The sequence below is a fragment of the Ahaetulla prasina genome, chromosome 1, assembly GCF_028640845.1.
Source record: "Ahaetulla prasina isolate Xishuangbanna chromosome 1, ASM2864084v1, whole genome shotgun sequence".
Classification (NCBI taxonomy): domain Eukaryota; kingdom Metazoa; phylum Chordata; class Lepidosauria; order Squamata; family Colubridae; genus Ahaetulla; species Ahaetulla prasina.
This window is the reverse complement of record NC_080539.1, coordinates 260732901-260753750: the sequence shown is the minus strand read 5'-3', so window position 1 is coordinate 260753750 and position 20850 is coordinate 260732901. Positions and strand designations below refer to the sequence as shown.

General features: G+C 39.4%; 1 protein-coding gene and 1 non-coding gene across 2 annotated transcripts in view; both read left to right on the top strand.

Annotated features, from left to right (window-relative positions):
- The first annotated feature begins 220 nt into the window (after positions 1 to 220).
- Positions 221 to 327, top strand: LOC131189441 (U6 spliceosomal RNA). Its single transcript, XR_009153046.1, has one exon. It is a non-coding gene; the product is annotated as a U6 spliceosomal RNA (small nuclear RNA).
- Positions 328 to 19440: 19113 nt separating this feature from the next.
- Positions 19441 to 20850, top strand: part of LMNTD2 (lamin tail domain containing 2) — a 48594-nt gene continuing 47184 nt past the window's right edge. Inside the window, exons 1-2 of the mRNA XM_058159678.1 lie at positions 19441 to 19460; positions 19784 to 19969. Of these exons, the coding sequence (XP_058015661.1) occupies positions 19441 to 19460; positions 19784 to 19969 (206 nt within the window). The remainder of the gene's footprint in view (positions 19461 to 19783; positions 19970 to 20850) is intronic.

Here is a 20850-nt window from a genome sequence, read left to right as displayed (position 1 = left end):
GTCACCAAGCTGGCTTTTGTATCTAACAGAGGACTAAAAAAACCTAAGTCTTCCTACTCCTAGTCCAGCACTAACCATTGCATCTTGCTCACTGTTTTTGTAAAGTTATTAGTACAATCATAGCATCAGAAATGAAAGTTCCAGAAAATCAGAAAGATCACAACAGGATACTAAAGGCATTAATAATAAAAATGAAAGTGTCTCAATCACATTTCATCCTGTGCTCACTTCAGCAGCACACATACTAAAATTGGAATGATACAGAGAAGATTAGCATGGCCCCTGCACAAAGATGGCACACAAATTCATGAAGCATTCCATATTTTTACAAAAAGAAAAAAAATCACATTTTACCCTGAAGAATTCAATCTATAGACAGGACCAGTGGTGGGATTCAAATTTTTTTACTACCGGTTCTGTGGGTGTGGCTTGGTGGGCGTGGCTTGATGTAGGTGGCAGGGAAAAGATATTGTAAAATCTCCATTCCCACCCCAGTCCAGAGGAAGGATACTATAAAATCTCCATTCCCTTCCTAATGCAGGGGAAGGTTACTGCAAAATCCCCATTTCCTCCTAATCAGCTGGGACTCGGGAGGCAGAGAATAGATGGGGGCAGGGCCAGTCAGAATTTTTACTACCAGTTCTCCAAACTACTCAAAATTTCCACCACCAGTTCTCCAGAATTGGTCAGAACCTGCTGCATATCACCTCTGGACAGGAGTTTTAAAAAGTAAGGCTTATATAGAGCAAGCATCGATAGAAAAAAATATTTTAATAGTGCTGTAACATTCACTCTTACAGCTGGAATATAAGATACTGGGCCAAGTCCCTACTCTGTGGAGGAACCTACCTTAAAGCATCTTGGGTAGATGTCTGTCTAGTTTCTGTTTGAAGATTTCCAAAGAGCAGAGAATACCACCTTTATATAATGGGTTCTACTATCAACCTCTTCCCATCCAACCAGAATTTGCCTTTCTGATTTAAGACCATTATTCCCTGCACTGGGGACAATATAGAACAGATTGTTAATTATTTTTGTGCTTCAAAAAGTATACATGTTTTTGTGTATAATGTATTGTGAACACAGTCCATGAAAACCACCGCTATACAGTATTAAATTCATTGGTTTATAACATGCTACCATAGATGATTCTGCTGGGTTTTTTTTTCCTTTTACCGACTGATGGTGTTATTTCAATGGAAATTATTCAGCTAAACTGAATAATTAGTGCTAGGTTTCCATTATTAAGAAAACACAAGACAAAGGTATCTTAAATGACAGTGGTAATTTAACTGATTAGCAGCTTTTTATAGCAGATGTCCCTTTTATCTCTCCCAAGCTTATTAGTCAGAGATAATTCAGAGAATAAGGTTTGCATCTAAGCAACTACCTCAGTAGTGAAAACAAAATTTGAATAGTTACTTAATATGCATATGTTTTACTATCCTACCAGCCAAATATCCAATTTGTAGCATATGATGGATTGCTAGCAAACAACCTTTCTTATAAATTGAAACAGTTTGCATGGCTAATTGGTTGGAAGTTATATCTATTTTGCAAAGGAAATTTGCACATTGTTCACAAGCTTATAATCAACCAATACAGATGTGGAATCTTTGGTAAAATATACATAAAAACTACTTGACTTATGAGAAGCCACAGCCATAATTAAGACAGTTATCTTGTCAACAATAAATAAACTGCCATTGCTTTCTTGGGAAGTTTTTTCAACTTTGCAGTGTAGCCTGCAGCCTAAAATTTCCTAATAGTTTCTCATCCAACTGCTAACTGGGTCTGACCTTTATCTTTGCTTGAGATCAACCAAGGTCATTAGATACTATAATTTTGTCAAATTGGAGTGTTCACAAACAGTGAAAACTTAAGTAAAAAAGGGCCCCTTATACTTTCTGTTTTTAAAAAAAAACAGTTATGTTTATACCATTGCACTGAACGTTACAAACCATTCAGTGCAATGGTATATCCAGTTGCAAGAAGGTTAGAACACAATTGACACAAAGTAAAGTGTATTAGAAATGCCTTTCTTTATCATCTATCAAAAACAAATTACACAGTTTATACCAACACTCCCAAAAGAGCTCCAGTAGAAGAAATTGACCACTGCAAGGTTCTTCTGCATTCAAATGGAGTGTCAAAAATATGTTAAAATGGGATAAAATATTAAAAGGATACTGCAGTTGTTTAAAAATTTATATTGTATGCCAGAAGACTAAGCAAAAAATGTAATTGGGAACTATAAAAGTCCGAACACGAGGATGAAAGAACACATCTGTGCATGACACAAGTTGAACAGTGCAAACTTTTGATTGGAAAACCTCTTTTTCATTACAGTTTGTTTTGACTTATTTTATCCAAGCAGGGCAGAATTTTTTAAAATTCTGTATCAAAACCTAAAGCCTTGTCCACAAATAAATACCCACATATGTCTTATGAAGGCAGGTGTTTTTTTTAAAAAAAAAATTTCAGCGAACCCATTTTAGCTTACCACAACAAAACAAATCAAAATATGACATTGAAACTTGGATTTTGTGTTCTCATTTTCTAAATATCACTCCACATATTTTATGCTATTTGTACATTTAAAATATATGGAAGGAAAGAATAATGCTGCTGTTTGTTTAATTTCCAGCTAAGACAAGATTACTTTTATAAGCAATTCATAAGTTTTGTTTATATCGGATGAGCGGGAGTAAAATAGCTTTACTTACATGAAAAGCACTGAGTCTTCTCTCCTCTGCAGTCATAAGATAGCAAAATGTCTGGATAATGTTAAAAAGGAACAAAACACATCAGTCTTTCTCCAGGGGTAAAGTGCTAAGTGACAAAGGAAAATATAAGCCTATATTACACATCATCTTAATTCCCATTACTGAAATTGAATAGAAGCATGGGAAGTGGATTGCAGCCAGAGCGAAACTGAAATCTTTGGACTGCGATAAGAGTTAAGTAGACAAATATAACTTCACAGTTCTATCTCATTTAAAAAAAAAAAAGCTGTATTGTCTAATTATAACCTGTTGTGAATATCTTTTGTGAATAATGAATATAACAACATACTAACTCAGAGGTCTTCAAACTTGGCAGCTTTAAGACTTGTGGATTTCAACTCCCAGAATTTTCCAGTCAGCATAGCTGCCAAGTTTGAAGGCCTCTGCACTAAGCCATAAAGTCTTTTATGTTGTTTGGACTTAGTATATTGCATAAGCAAAGGTAGCGAATGTGTGAACCCAGCCACTCTGGTTTGAATAGTGTACAGATGAATGAGCACTGCAATTCTAGATAATTCTAAATTATTTTAATTTCTATTTACCTTTCAGTCTATGGGAAAGAGTGTTCAAATAGAATGGGGTGCTTGTGTGTGCATGTATGTGTTTGTATGCATGGAAGAAAGACATTCTGAATTCCAAGCAAAAACAACTGCTGCCCCCATCTTAATGGTCTCCAGATCCGTGAGTAATTTGTGTATCTGGAGATTGCATCAATTCATTTAAACATGCAATCTGGCATTTTCTTTCCTCCTTCCCTCTCCCTTTCTCTCTCTCTTTGCCTGATGAAGAGTTCTTGAAACTTGAAAGCTTGCAGCAATTTTGTACAGAAGCAATTGTCTTATATGTCTCTCTTGGTGTTGTGTTTGGAACAGAGTATGCATATCTGCTTCCACATTCTTTAGCATTTATTTGCAACAAGGAAAAAAGAAAATAACACAGATATTTTTAGAAGGCTAAATGCCAGCTTCCTTGGCTCATTATATAGAAGAGATGAAGAATGTGCTGTACAAATGTACTGTAATTACTCACCTCCTACAAATCTAACATCACATTTGTCTTATTTAAATAAATAACAATACACCCAAGAGTTAAGATTCCCCATTAAGATTGCATTGAATTTCTAGGCACTGCGTAACCAACTCAAATTATTAATGTGGAAATCTTGATCGTTAAAGGGACGCTTAATGTTCCATTGTTGTAAACACAAAAGGGGATAAAGTAGCATTCAAGTCAGATGTGAAGCAAATGACAACTTGCTGCAAATATGCTTTGTTGTATTTTCTTTTCTAAGATTAAAGGAAAAGGTGTAAAGAAGCAAAGTTAAACCTTAACATTAGATCAACATGCCTTCATTCAGCTAAGAAGATAAAGATCAGAAAATACTAAATAAAAGAAGAATAAGGTAGAAGGAGTCTTGGGGATTATCTTTACCCATACAAATTCTGGAAAACAACCTAAGGTATTCTGATGGCAATTTCTGAAACGTGTAGGATTACCTCGTATTAAGCCATAACCTGGTTGTTTGATTTTGGCTAAGGTGATACATGAACTCACACATTGTGGTTTGTATTCTGGGAACCTATCCAACTGTGGTTTAGTAAAGAGATCATTGTTGAACCATATAGCATAGCATGAAAATTAATTTAAACCTGAACCAGCAATTTGTGATGTCATTTCAAAATCAAACTCTTTTCTTTTCCTGGTACACTGCATTTGGACATTTACAGACCATATATACAAGAGGAATGAAAGGTAAAAACTCTCTTGAATCAAGTCCCAAATCTAATTAAGTATCTGGATGCAGTCCATATGATATCCTTAGCAGTTATTTTATTTGGAAATAGGTGATTCAATAGCAGAATTACAGCCCTGCTCCTTTTTAATGTGCATAACAGTATGCATATAAAGGGTTTCAATCACACTGTTGCAATCAACAACTTGACTTTTCACACACACACACACACACACCTAATGGACACCCTTCTATCACCTTCTTCCTTGATTTTTTTTCTTTTCCGTTTCTCTATGTAACAGAGACCAGCTGGCTATCTCTTTGCAAAGTGTTACCTGGATCTGACCCTCCTTAACTTTTTTCAAGATCAGCCAAAACCACAGGTAGCAAGTAGCAAATTTCATAGCAGAGGAACAGATGGCAAAAAAACCTTACAAACCAATAAATCTGTGCCATGGCTAGATGATTGAAATTAGGCTGTTTCTATACTGATGAAGTCCAATTTCAAGCAAATATGAAATGAATGGCACATAATTGTTTTGCATATTCTACAAACATTGCAAGGTATGCCAAGGTATGTATATATGTAGGTATGTATGCATATGCTATCTTTTTCATTTTTATAAACAACTCAAGGTGGCAAACATATCTAATACTCCTCTCTCCTATTTTTCCCACAACATACCAGGGTTGGGCTGAGACAATATAACTGGCCCAAAGTCAACCAGCTGGCTGTTATACCTAAGACAGAATTCGAACTCAGGCTCCCAATTGCTAGCCTAGTACCTTAACCACTAGGCCAAACTGGCATCCCCTATAATAAACAGAAATATTTTTATTCATGTTTTAGGTGCTTTTACTTTGTACCACTCAAGGCATCATGTTGCCTCCTCTGTTTTCCCCATAACAACAACCCTGTGAGGTAGATTGAAGCTGTGACATGCTTCCGTAGAACTAGAATTCACAGCTTCTTAGTTTCAAGTCCTTCATCTTAACCATTGCATCAAACTAGCTCCTAGAAGCATGGAAATTTTTTGACCATACTCTGTCCATTTCCCACAAAGTACGAAGGAGGACTTCTGTCTTTGTGTAAGTGTTCAGAGGAAGAAATAATATAATGTAGGAATAGACTGATCAGGAGATACTCAGAGAAAGTGAAAAAAAACAAAGCCACCCAAGGCCATAAACCTTCTGCAGGATGCAAAAACACAAAGAAGCATAAAGGAAAGGATCCTTAAAAGGAAACACAAGAAATTCCAAGAAAGAAGATAAAGCTTCCTATTAGAAGCCATATCGAACATCATGAGAAGTGAAGAGATGAAAGACAATATGTGGACAGTAAAAGAGAAGCAAAGCACAAACAAAATCACTGGAGAGTCAACTCAATCTGTGAGAAATTAACTGAAATCAAGAAAATTCTAGAATGGTCTTTCCTATCACAACCCCTATAGATGCATCAAGCCAACAGCCGAGGTGTCTAGAAATTCTGGAAGTTGTCCTCTTAACATAACTTGAAGGCACAGATGCTCCGGAGGGGGGAGGGAAGTGCAAGAGAGTTATCAACTCCACTGAAAGGAAAAGAGAAATGGGTATCCAAAAGAAAACTTTCAGTAATACTATAATGCTTGCAAAAGTTTTAATGGAGTACTGAAGTAGAAGCCAGATTAAAAGTGGTCAAATACAGAATTAGAAGGCACAGGTTCTAGAAGTTTGCAATAAAATGCAGATAGGGAAGGCTGGTGGTAATTAGAGGAGGACGAAGAGGCAGTAAACTGTGATAATTTGAAAATATGGGAAACATTGTAACATTGTGGCTTGCACATTTAACTAATTGTAGTTGACCTAGTTGACTGCTGTTTAGAAGGTCAGATCCTGAAGATGAAACTGAAATACTTTGGCCACCTAATGAGAAGGAAGGACTCACTGGAGAAGAGCCTAAGGCTGGGAAAGATTGAGGGCAAAAGAAGAAGGGGACGACAGAGAATGAGGTGGCTGGATGGACTCACTGAAGCAATAGGCGTGAGCTTAAATGGACTCCAAGGATGGTAGAGGAGAGGAAGGCATGGAGGAATGTTCTCCATGGGGTCGGAATGGGTCAGACATGACTTTGCAACTAACAACAAAGTTGACTTAGTTATCTGAGTCTTACCACAGTAAAGCCATTTTAAGGTAAGGAGCCACATGAGAGGGGAATAGGATAACAGTACATATATCCACTTTGACAAGCAAAGTGAACAGAAGCTTGTTATGCGAATGCATCTAGTAGAATGTCTGAATATAGGAGAGATAGAGTCTCAACTGGATAATAGGGAGAGATGGTATATCACTATATGTCATATTGGCATAGCATTCATTTTATGAACTAATGAGGAAATGGTTAAATAAGTGTAGGAATAATTCATTTTTAAAAATAAATTTAGGCTGATTTTATTAAATTTGCAACATTGGCTGCAGACCTATACCACTACTTTGAACAACTAACTCTCAATAATGTGTTACCTTGGCTGCTTTATCAATATCACATGCTTCCTTGCAAGCTCAGCAAAAGTATTTGCCTTGGGAATCTAGCCCAGTAGTATTTGAAGGCTGTTCCAAGCTTTTTCTTAAACCAGCTTTGATTAAGCAAAAATGGTTTAACTGAAAAATTCTATCCATGTAAATACCGTAGGAAGAACCCCATTTTAGTAGCCTTGAGAACAGTGATGGGTTTCAAATTTTTTTACTACTGGTTCTGTGGGTGTGGCTTTGTGGGCATGGCATGGCTTTGTGGGTGTGGCTTTGTGGGCATGGAAGGGGAAGGATACTGTAAAATCTCCATTCCCACCCCACTCTGAGGGAAGGATACTGCAAAATCCCCATTTCCTCCTGATCAGCTGGAACTTGGGAGGCAGAGAATAGATGGGGGCGGAGCCAGTCAGAATTTTTACTACCGATTCTCCGAACTACTCAAAATTTCCGCTACTGGTTCTCCAGAACTGGTCAGAACCTGCTGACATCCACCTCTGCTTGAGATGCTCCTCTTATTCTGAGAATGATAGTTTAACACTTTCTGTTTTGTATTATTTTAAGGTCTGCTACCTTCTTCTGCCCTTTGTGAACCCTCAGACATCCTTAGTCCTTGGTCTGAATGGGGGGTGGGGAGCAGGTGAGTTCTGACATTATGAAAGTGAGAAAGATGTTTCTGGAAACACATTTTAATGTCACCGAAAGTCAATTCCAACTTCATAGTCCTCAATCCATCAGTCATGTATTTGTTACACATTTGTATTGTGCCTCTTTTGCCTGTCTTTCCTTCAAAGTTAAAAAGCCTCAGGCTGAACTCTATCCTCACAAGGAAGTATTTTCATTATTTTGGTTGCCATGCTTTATACTTTTTCCATCACTTTGAGTGATTGGAACAAAGACAGTACTCCAAATATTGCCATTCCATAGATTTATACAATGTCATTGCTATCCTGACTGTATTTTTTTCCATGCTTCCATGTATTAATTCCAAGCATGGAATTTGTCAATTTTTATAGCAGTTGCAACTTGTGTTGATGTTTCTGTTTTGAAATATATCCATTGTCATTCCAAGATGGTCTTCCTGATCAATCATAGCCACACAGATCCCATTAATGAATGAGAAGGCTGGATCTTCTGCCTCAAAATGTATCAGCCATTCCTACAAGTTGGAGAGGCCCTTTTGAAGTTCTTTGGAATCATTGACTGGATAAACTTTACCTCAGCCCCAAATATTTATAAAGAAACCCATATATTATTTTCTAAAATGTTTCTATGGTATAATGAATTCTTACAGTACCTACCATACCTTTAATACATTATTACACTTTACTAAAATGGTTATAAATACATTGAAATACGAAAGCCTCTTTTTTTTCTAGGATACCTCCCCTCACTGGATTAAGACACTCACATTTATCACGCATTTTGTCAAATTTTACACATGTGAATGAATCCACAGGTATATTATAGCAGTCACATCTTTTTAATGCTTATGGTACCATTCCATCATATATGAAGCTGAGGGCACTTGTATGCCCACTGCATGCAAACCTAGGTCTTGAGGGATGAGCCAAATGAAGCAAATGATTGTCTCTACTCTTCATGAATCTGGAAACCAGGATAGTTACATGTAAGACCACAATATGAGCAAGAACGAATAATTCACCAGTGTCGTTTAGTTACCAATGGTTCAATCAGCCCAACAGCTCAAGAGTTAATTTCTCCTGTGGGATTTGCTTCCCAGGAGGGCCTAAACCCCTTCTAATAAGGTTCTTCCACTCTTCCTTGCTACAGATTTCATTGGTCCCCCCCCTCCCTTTTCTTATGTTACCATGGTGACCTCAACAAAGACCTTCCTAGGACTCTGGGACAGAGACACAAGCAATGGGACTTGCATCACAAAGCCTCTAGTGCATCCCTGCAAGTGGCTACAGCAGCCATAAAATGTGAGTTAAAGGGCAGGGGATAAAAGGAACACTTTATTTGGGAGAAGCACAAACCCTGAGCTATTTGGGGTTTTGGGTCCTATGGCAAACAGTGGGGAGGGGAAGGAAGATTCCATACAAACTATTTTTTTAACAGATTTTATTCCTAGTACTATAATAAGATGAATATCTCGAGACTGTGTGACATTTTTTAAAAAAATGATGTATCAGAGAGTCTGCCTTTGCAACGATTATGTGAAGGTAATCCTTGTTTTTCGCTCGCTACCTACAGGGAATAAAAATGGGAGACAACTTAGTTCAGCAATTATCAGATTGCAGCCTAAAGAGATTTTTGAATATGCTTAGTTACAGTGATTACGCTGTACATTTTGCAGTTGTCCACTCATTGGTTTACTCTGGCATTTTAAAGCATGTGTAAGATGCGTCTGGTATTGTTAGGGTTCCCAAAGCAATACCTGAAAACTAATTACTGAAAATTCATTGAATATATCGGGGATTGCCAGTGTTCTTATGCAAAGTCAAAGATATTGTATCTTACCATGTAGTAAGAACTTTATAACACTTTACATTTTTATTATAACACAAGTGGTCAGGCAGCCTTTTGACTTAAGCAACTACACTTTTGCAGGTTGGGTTGAAAGATAAGTGGGTTGGAATTAAAATGGTGGGAGATAAGCTGGCAAGGCTAGAATTTAAAGGCTGATTGAGTCCAGCAAACAATCAAAATTTAAACTTGTATTTCGTAGCAGAAATCCTGGGAAATCCTGCCTCAGTTTTCACAGATTTTCTGTTATATTTTGGTTGCCTTTCTGGCCTCTGAGGAAAAAACCCCAAAAGTATGGCTGTTAAAGAGGTTAAACTTTATCCACCCCTTTCATAATTGTATAACTTAATAGGCACAGGAAGAGATAGAATTATGAGATAACAATGCAGAATGCAATAATTATTGCATTATTTATTGGAATGCAATGAATAGTGAAGTCAGAAGGATATCAAATGCAGATAGAGATAGTGCCGATTGCCGAAAAGGTTGTGCAGAAATGTCGCACGCATGCGCACACTCATCAGGGCTGCATTCCAGAAAAGCTGAAGTTCCTGGTTCTAGCGTGCATGCACGCCCGATGATCAGCTGGCCGGTGCATATGTGCAGGCCAGTTTTTGGCACTGTCCCATTTGCTAAGGACAGCTGATCATCGCGCACACATGCGTGCCAGAAACCCAGAAGACAGACAGGCAAGGCTGCATGTGCCGGGCAACATGGCTTCATGTGCCATTTTGGGCACATGTGCCATAGGTTTGCCATCACAGATATATATATAGATAGATGATAGATAGATAGATAGAAAGATAGAAAGATAGATAATATATATAGTTAGATAGATGATAGTTGATAGATGATAGTTGATAGATAGATAATGATAGATAGATAGATAGATAGATAGATAGATAGATAGATAGATAGATAGATAGATAGATAGATAGATAGATAGATAGATATGGACAGACGAATAGATAGACAGATAGCATTCACAGTGCCTATTTATAAAACATTCTAGGCATGATACTGACATTGTTAAGGTCATTAAGGTATTTTGTTGTCATTGTTGTTCACTTCACTGGCATTATCTGTTGATAACTGCTTCTGTGAGTTCGTCAGCTTGTCCTTCTAACATCAGTGATAACATTTGCCCATCTTATTTCTTGACAGCTTCTTTTCTGATAGCCTTTGATTGTTCCCAGTTATGGGATCTTCACCAATGACTCTTGGTTTTGTATTACACGCCCCAAACATTTAAGTTTTAGTTTTATTCTTAATGCTTCCAATGGTTTTACTTACACTAGTAATGAATTGTGAGCGTGGTCCAAATATTCTTAACTATTTTCTCCAGCACCACAATTCAGAAGCTTCCATTTTTCTTCTTTCAGGTTTTCGAATACACCAGATTTCACAGCTCTTACAACTAGAAAAATCATTGCCTTGACTGTACCTTGGTCAATGAGATTTCTCTGCAGTTTAATGTTTTGCCTAAATGTGTCATAATAGATGTCTTATTTCATGGCTACTGAGAGACTCTGTGAATTTTTGAACCTAGGAACATAAAATCTTCTGCTCCTTCATCTGTTTGTATTGGCGTTGCCTGTACAACATTAGGTCGTTATTGTTTTAATTTTAAACAGCCCTGGTTTTGAACATTTTTTTTTCACATTTAGTAAGGGATTCCCTGGGTTTTCCTCTCTTTACATTATGAAAGCAGTATTATCAACATATTTGAAGTGGTTGTTATGTCTCTCAGCAGTTTGAAGTCCAGTTCCATTACTTATAGGCTAGCGTTTGTAGTCCAGTTCCATTACTTATAGGCTAGCATTTGTCTATATATATATATATATATATATATATATATATATATATTTTTATATATATATATATATATATATATATATATATATAGGTCTTTGGTTGTTCGGGTTTTCTCCCGTGTAAAATTGGAAGTGTCTTGGCGGCGTTTGAAGTCTCATTCGTCATCTTCAGGCTTCAGCTTAGCTTCTGGGAGCTCCCAGAAGCACGGTTGAAGCCTGAAGATGACGAATGAGACTTCACGAAACGCCGCCAAGACACTTCCAATTTTACACGGAGAAAACCCGAACAACCAAAGACCTATATACAAACACCCGTGAAAACCTCAGAAAACAAATATATATATATATATATATATATATATATATATATATATATATATATATATATATATCTGCATATACATTTTAAAAGATATCAGTATAGAACTGTAGCACACTCCTTTCCCAGTTTTGAATCATTTTGTTGATTCCTATTTTCTTCTAAATATTTGTTCCTGGTCAACATATTATTTAATAGTCATTTAAGGTAGGCAAATATCCTGATGTTTTTAAGAGCTAGTAAAACGTTGTTTGTCAATATATAATATGTCTAGCCCTATTTTTGATAATGTTATAAACAAAAAAAATGTCTAAGAGCAATGTTGCCTGTTCTGTTTCAGAACATCAGATGTTAGCAATTTAATTCCAGGATCTCTAGCTTTTCTGAATCTAGCTTATGTCAGCGTTCTAGGAAAAAACCCAACTTCAAGTAAAAACTCTGAAGCAAGCATCTTTCAAAATTCTATTTATTATTATAGGTAAACTGGCACATCTGGAAAAACCTGAATCTGAGAGGTCTGGGTTTTCCCTCACTAAATCAAAACCCCCAAAACCATCCCCTCACTCCTCAGTCGATCAGATGCTCCAATCGCCAACCGCCCCATCTCAAGACAGTACTTCGACCACTCTTTCTCCAGATGCAGGATCAGCCTGACCTTGACTGACAGGAAGAATGCTATTATGTCTAAAGACAACCCCTCTACTAAATCCCCCCTCCTACTTTCCCACACAAGAAAGTGGCAGCATGACGCTTCTGGCCTAACATGGCTTCCAAAGTTGACAAATCTTTGAGATATTTGCAAATCTCATTCTATGTGTTACTGAACCTTTATTGCAAAATCTTGAGCTCTTTAATTAATGGTAAATATTGTTAAACCTCTTAAGGAATTGTAGCTCATATATTGGGGAAAGAGTTGGACTAGAAGACCTTCAATGGCCCTTCCCATCCTGTGAGTTTATGATTCTATGTTTTTCAGTGAAATTAATTCTGATATAGAATTTTCCAAGCCACTCTGTGAAATGTGAAAAAGAAATATATGTAAATAATAATAAAATTGGGAATGGGGTCATATGATTTTTTTTTAAAAAAGGAACCCATAATCAGAAAATTGGCAGCTACCTACAAATGTTCAGAGAACCTTCTTGCCAAGCTTACATTAAGGCAGTGCTTCTCAATTATTTTCTGTCATGCCCCCCTAGGAAGAAGAAAACATTTTTCGCGCCCCCCCCCCCCCCGCGCGACTGTAAACACGGGGCTTAGCTTGTTATGACAGTGTTTGCCGAGGTCAAATGCGCCCCCCTTTACGGAGCCTCGCACCCCCCCTGGGGGCCCGCCCCACTATTTGAGAAGCACTGCATTAAGGGTGTATTCTGATTTTTGTTTGACTTTCCTGGATTTCTTCCCAAAGATTATGCAAACTCAGAGTACAGTATTTTGTTTTTAATTAATTAATTTAATTTTTATAGCTGCCCATCTCAGCTAAGGGACTCTGAATGCAAATAGTTTTAAAACAATTACAAACAGTATAAAATAAATAGATGCAGCTGCCAAGAAAATTATCATCATAATTGTCAATAAAGCCAAGAAATTGAATTTTTTAACCCTACAAAAAAGGCTAATAGGGCTGGGGCCATCCTTCTCTGAAGGAAGGATGTTGCAAAGGACAGGGGCTACTCCAAAAAAGGCATGTCTTCCAGTCCCTTCCAATTGACATTCTTTGGATGATGGGACCTGCAGCATATTCAACTTGTTGGATTGGATCAGATGGGGAGAAACTATTGAGAAAAGACAGTTCCTTGCATAATCCCAAATAGCTGAGGGGCACTCGGCTAAAGAAGGTCAGGATACCTGGATTGATAGCAAGTCATACATTTCATGGTTCTTTTTTATCCAAGGGAAAGAAAGACAAGCCCTCCTTGGAAGGATGAAGAACAACTTCAAAAAGAAGAAGATGGAGATGATACTAACAAACATGGCGTACAGTGGGAGGAAAACAAGAAACCCTACATCACCAGGGTCAGCATGATGTTTTACCCTGGGACTGGAAGCCGAAGTGATGAAAACTTCTCTGTTGATTCTTCACAGTCCAAAATCTTTAAACAGAAGTAAGCATTGTCCACATACCACATGTCTTTCAGAACATTCATAGCACTAATCAGTAACATGGTTTCTAAGCAGTAATGTTGAAATCAGCAGTGATCTTTTGGTACCAGCAAGCTCATCTTATCATCATCCCTGTGGGTTCACACATTGCACTAAACTGTGTCATACTTCGTGGAGTAAACCACCGTTGGATAATGTAATATCGCACTCAGCCGGAAACTGGTTTACTATCTACAGAGGCCAGATTCACACAGTAACCCATGTTCCAAAACTAAACCGTGTTACAACCTGGCTAGGGCTCTCAACTCTTGGCTGCAAAGATCTGGAGTACCATTATTAAGCATTTGGATTTTTGCAGTTTATATCTGTTAGCACAAAGTACAGAATAATTTATGGACTATGGATTGGGATTAGTTGGACTCAGAGCAATGCAAGTGAAGTATTGTTTCAGATATGGAATAAGCTTTAATTTATCTCACTATAGAAACCTATTCCTTGCTCTGGGTAAGAAAAAGTCCTTTGAATTGCTGGTTTATTTTATAGTTTGTATAAATGTTATAGCATCTTATTTGTCATTTTAAAAAGAAGTACATATTATGCCATTTTTGTGCAAAAGGAAGAATTTGTGGACCTTAATTTCTTTACTTTGTTGAGGGCTAAGTCGGGGTGAAATCCTACTGGTTCAGGTGAACCACTAGGGATTATGGGGATCAGTTCACCAAAACGGTAGTAATTACCCCTTTTTGGCCCCACCCATGCCCAGCTGGTTGCTGCTCACTTCTTCCAGCCTCTCAATATTCCACAGAATTTAATGTTAAATACAGCAGAGAGAATACTAACTTTTTTCCCTCCATTCAGAATGGAGCTGCTGCAGCCTTTATTTATTTATTTATTTATTTGTCACAACAATATATGTAGGTATCATACAAAAAGATTATATAGTATATAAACACTTATATGAGTAAATATAAGGAGGTATAAGCATATATATATATAGTGTCGTGTCCCACTCCTCCGCTGACGGCCGGGTCAGGGAAATCCGAATCAGGCTTGCCTCTGCAGCTCTGCCCAAAGTCCTAGCAAAGTCCTCAGAGCAGGCAGGAGACCAGTAAGTGACTTCAGCAAGATAAGTTCGACTTTTGCCTGACTCAGAGACTGCCAGAAAGTAGATCCTTTATATAGGCCATGGGGTGTGGCTCCATGACTCAGCACTCATTAAGACCTGCCCCTCCCTTCCCTCTGTTGCCTCCGCCTATCCAATCTTCTGATGCGAGGGTCACTCCAATCAGCTGTTCTTGGGAGTAAACCCTCCTCAGGCTCACATGCTGTGGAGGAGGGGGAGGGGTCTAGCTGCTCCGTTTGCCTGGGCATGGAGTCAGGGCTGGGGCAGGGAGATGCTCCTTCTTCTGCAGTTTGTGTGGGCATGGAGCCAGGACTTGGGCCGGGTGGCATACATTCCTCAGTGTTCGGGAGCAGGTAAGAAGGCCCCGGCTGCTCTGAGGGCGGGCAAGACACAACATATAGGAAGAAGAAAAGAAAAACAATAGGACAGGAACGGTAGGCACGTTTGTGCGCTTATGCACGCCCCTTATGATCCCTTAGGAATGGGGTGAGGTCAATAGTAGAACGTTTTTGGTTAAAGCTTTTAGGATTATGAGAAGAGACCACAGAGTCAGGTAAAGTATTCCAAGCACTGATGATTCTGTTACAGAAGTCATATTTTCTGCAATCTGGATTAAAGCGGTTGACATTAAGTTTAAATCTATTAGTTGCTCTAGTATTATTGCAATTAAAGCTGAAGTAGTCTTTGACAGGAAGGACATTACAATAGATGATTCTGTGAGTTAAACTTAGGTCTTGTCGAAGGTGACAGAGTTCCAAGTTTTCTAAGCCTAGGATTTCAAGTCTGGTGGGATAAGGTATTTTATTGTTTTCAGAGGAATGGAGAACTCTTCTTGTAAAATATTTCTGGACACGCTCAATTGTATTGATGTCAGAGATGTGGTGAGGGTTCCAAACAGGCGAGCTGTATTCTAGAATTGGTCTAGCAAATGTTTTATATGCTCTGGTTAGTAGTGTGGTGTTTTTGGAAAAGAAGATACGCAAGATTAGGTTTACAACTCTTAGAGCTTTTTTTGCTATGTAGTTGCAGTGGGCTTTGGCACTTAGATCATTTGACATGAAAACTCCAAGGTCTTTAACGGGAAAAGCCTGTCCCTTTTAAGGTAGTCCCCAGGAGCGGGGGGGGGGGGATGAGGGGAGCAGTTGGAATGGAGCCATTTTTGTGAAAGGTAGGAAAATGGGGAAGGGCATTTTCCTGCCTGTCATCCATTCCTCAGTCTCAGCACAGACTGAGGGAAGGATGGTAGGCAAGAATATTCCCCTCCCCATTTTTCTGCCATTCGATACAAAAAGTGGCTGAGAGGGAAGGGGCTGGTGAAGAGCCCCTCGATGCGAGTGATGTTGAGTTGGCCACACCCACCCAGTTACATGACCTCCCCCAGCAAGCCATGCCCACAGAATCGGTAGGGGAAATTTTTTAATTTCAACCCTGGGCTAAATTGAGAAAAAAAAAAGTTTGTTCTTCTGAAGGAGGGCTGCAGCAGCTAGGGCTGGCAAAACTTCAGATGACCAGCAGAGGGAGCAATCTTTCTGTATTGCTCTTCTGCCATCTAGATTAGAGACTGCCCAGACTTTGGTTCTCCTAGATCTGGTTGTCCGAGGGAAATCAGCTAATTCTTCCCTTTTTAATTCCCTCACACACACTCCCGCTATGTCTTTTGATCCTGCAGCCAAAGTTGCATACCTTCTCTTCCCTGTTTAGTCTTTTTCCCCATGGCAACCAAAATATATCAAGATAAAACATAATCACCAGATGGGAGATGGATGAGATCATGTGGAAGGAATGGGAGACAGGTGGAGACAGGTAGAGGAGCCCAGAAACTGTAGAACTGTTGCTTGTTGAAGCCCCAGAAGCTGACCCTGGCGGGAGGTTAGAGGAAAGAGAAATAGCAGGCTGTTGAAAAGGGCTAAGAATAGCAGGTAAGCTATAATTAATCCAACATATGGGAGGCCAGGAAGAAATGTCTTGATGCATGTACAGGAACATACACAGGAAAGATATGGCTATATACACAAATACACATATACATGTTAGTTGGGGAGGAGACATGACTAACAATAAGATTTCACCACGCCAACATGGAATTAGGGGTGCAGCTCAGTGGGTTTCAAATTTTTTTATTACCGGTTCTGTGGCCAAGGCTTGGTGGGCATGGCATGGCTTGGTGGGCATGGTTTGGTGGACATGGCAGGGGAAGGATAATGTGAAATCTCCATTTCCTTCTGATCAGCTGGGACTTGGTAGGCAGAGAATAGATGGGGGTGGGGCCAGTCAGAATTTTTACTACCGGTTCTCCGACCTACTCAAAATTTTTGCTACTGGTTCTCCAGAACTGTTCAGAACCTGCTGAAACCCACCTCTGGTGCAGCCACCCCTAAACTAAGCTGGCTAGCCTGCTTAATGAGACAATACATTACCAACTTATCCAACCCTGCCTGCTTTTTACCTCAGAAGATCAGACGCTAATTCTATCGTATAAACTTGAAATAACTTGTGTGATTCAAATAGCCTCGGACAAATCTTTGGGCCCGATTAAGTGGCAGCACCAGATAGACGTGTGAATGTGTACACTCTTGCCAGAGGTGGTATTCAGCCGGCTTGTACCGGTTCAGGTGAACCGGTAGCGGAGATTGTGGGTCGGCCTGCCCCTCTGCCCTGACTCTATGCCATCCTATTTAGGCACGTTTTTAAGGCCGGCCACATGTGTGGAAGGTGCGCGAACAAGTAAAGCGCATGCGTGGAAGACACGCGCAAAGTGAGCATGCGCGCGCATGGGGCAAACTGGTGGTAAAAATATTGGAAACCCACCGTTGACTCTTGCTAATCAGGCTGGTTGATTAGTATGTTGTGTGAATTGTGCCAAGTACAGGTTTATATCCAGCTTCTCGCTCAACAGAAGAATTTCTGACTCTTGAAGAGCATGTTCCCTCAGAGATGATCTCTCAGGAGCTCTGCTCCAATACCTGGGTCCGGCCTGAAACTGGTGGCTGTTTGGGTCAAGCCAGCTCTTCTTCCAAGCCTTCCTCCTGTATGGATCTGGTAGTTGCAAAGAGAAAAAAAAGGATCCCCTGGGACTGTACTTGTAGGGACTGAGGGTACCTGGTGACCAAGATGACCCTAAAAGGGAGGGGAGAAGTAGGATCAGACCTGATTAGTACTGGGATAGGAGGAATGTACTAGATAGGATAGGAAATCCCAGGGCTGTTATTTAGGCTTGGCAATAAAAGATTACATGAAAAGGCAACAGCAAGCCATTTCTATAATCTTGCCAAAAAGATTGACAGGGAATCTACTTTTTTTTTTTGCCTAGAGCTAATTGCTATTTTAAGCTGCAGAATTTAGTTTACTTTTGTTTAACTTTTGCTTCAAAATGTTTTATAGATCATTTTGGGAACACAGTTGTTGGGGGAATTTTTTTTAAATGTCAAATAAATTTTAAAAATCCCCAGAATCAAAAATTTGAGAGGTAGACTGGGGTTTCCAGGTCCACTAAGAACATTGAGATCGAATTTATAGGGTTACTTCTTTCTGGCATTTACTGTATTTGCCTCTCTTTCCCCCAAAAAATGCTCAAGGCGCTGTGGTTTCGTTCACTTCTCCTTTTATTCTCACAACAAACCAGTGAGTGGCTTAAAGTCACCAAATGAGTTTATGGAGACTTGAATTATGAGGAATCGATCCTTTGTTTTTGATTCTCCAAAAAGTACTGCAATTCTGCCCATTACTGCAATATTAACAAGGATCAGGGAACAACTAGTGGTGGGTTTCAAAAATTTTTACTACCGGTTCTGTGGTTGTGGCTTGGTGACGTGGCATGGCTTGGTGGGCATGGTAGGGGAAGGATACTGTAAAATCCCCATTTCCTCCCGATTAGCTGGGACTTGGGAGGCAGAGAATAGATGGGGGCAGGGCCAGTCAGAATTTTTACTACTGGTTCTCTGAACTACTCAAAATTTCTGCTACCGGTTCTCCAGAACTGGTCAGAACCTGCTGAAACCCACCTCTGGGAACAACTGAATCTTAGTAAAAATTCAGGACAAGCAAATTTATTAAAAAGATGAAATAGTGTCCCATGGAAAAAAGAAAGAAAATGCAGTACGATAAACCATCCAGGTAGCCCACCAAAATTGTCCTGGATTGTTTTTTTCCAGGTAAATTTTTTTCCAGGCCTATTTTATGACAATTTTCCTGCAATGCAGAGATAATACAGGGCAGTAACTAAGAGCTGCCTTTGGAAGTTTCCACCTGATGCTAGGGAACAGTAACTGAGTTCGCATAGCAATAATAAACTCATCCTTTTGGCTGGCTGATTTGAGAGAACAGGTGAGAAACTAGCATAACAATATTTCTTTCCTTCCCTCCTCTGGGCAAAAAAAAAAAAAAAAGCTCTCTCAATATTGAAAATAAATCAGGCTAGAATTCACTGTACTATTCTAATTTCCATTTGCAGAAAAGTATGCATTAGCCATACCCTCAAACATTCTGGACTAGAGATGATGCAAGGGAAATGACCATTGGCTTCAGGCAATGAACCGTCATTTGGTAAAATTGGTCATAAATGCTTAAAGATGGTGGAGAATGGCACACGGTATGCTGGAGATGACGGTGTTCTCTTGTCCTGGATTTATAATGTAATAAATGCTTCCTGGGGCATCAGGATGTCTTGAGTTAGCCTTAGCCTCTAGCATCTACTCAGAGAAAGGATATGCCGACCTGTCTGCAAGAAGAACCTGTGGTTTATGAAGGAGGAGGAATGTCCCTTCATGCTTCTTCCAATTATTTGATGCAGCAATACCCTATTATCTATTTTTATTTTGACAAGTGATTATGGTAGCTATTCTACTCCTAAACCAAACAGCTCCCCCTTGAGGGTGGCAGCATGATAACCATTGGGCTTTCTTTCTTTAACAGGGAATCCAATTTCCTGCCTCAGGATTCCAAATTGCTGGAAAACTATCGTTCGCTGGTCCTTTTGCTGCATCAGAAAGATCTCGAAATCCAAGGATTGAAGAATGCTGCCCAAAAGTATCCGGCTGACCGACTGAGTTACATTTTACAGGAAATTGTGAAGTCAAAACATAAAGGACTGGGGAAGAAGTGAGTTACAGAAGGTTGAGTTTTCCTAAAACCTGGACTTTGTCCAGCCCCAAAGCACAGACCTGCATGAAAACTTGCAGAATTACAGGTAGTCCTTGACTTACGACCACAGTTGATCCCAACATTTCTGTTGCTAAGCAAGGCAATTATTAAGTGGGTTTCATATTATTTTTATGACCTTTTTTTGCCACAGTTGTTAAGTGAATTGCTGCAGATGTTAAGGGAATCATGTGGTTGTTAAGTGAATCTGGCTTCCTTCATTGACTTTGCTTGTTGGAAGCCTGCTGGGAAAGTCACAAATGGCAGTTGCTAAGAGCCCAGGGGAAGTAACACTGTGTCATAAAATGCTGCTTGGATGGTTTATATCTGCACCAGTGGTGGGTTGCTCCTGGTTCTGTTCGATTCTATAGAACCAGTAGTAAAATCGGCGGGAGGCTCCATCCACCCACCCCGACGTCATCAAGGGGCTTCTGTGCATGTGCAGAAGCACGCATGTGCTCCCATTGCGAACCAGTAGTAAAGGTAAGTAGAACTCACCCCTGGTCTGCACCATAAGTCAACAGGAGGGAACAGGGCTGGCCTCTGTGCCTTCTTCCCTATAGAAGTTGTCCAAGAGCATAACAATGCTTACATAGCTTATCTCTGGCCTGTCTCATTTAATTTTGTTTCACATAGTAGTCACCTAGGTATCTCGGGGGGAAAAACTTCCATGGGCACAGTCACCTCTTCACAACTGGTCCTAACAATTGATATTAGAGACGTGCAGGCTGGGGAATTGAATATATCTGGAGGACGTGTTTGGAGATGGCTGCACTAGGTGAATCGGAAGAATGACTGATGGAGAAAAATCCTTCCTTAGAATTCCTAATTATTCCTTCTCA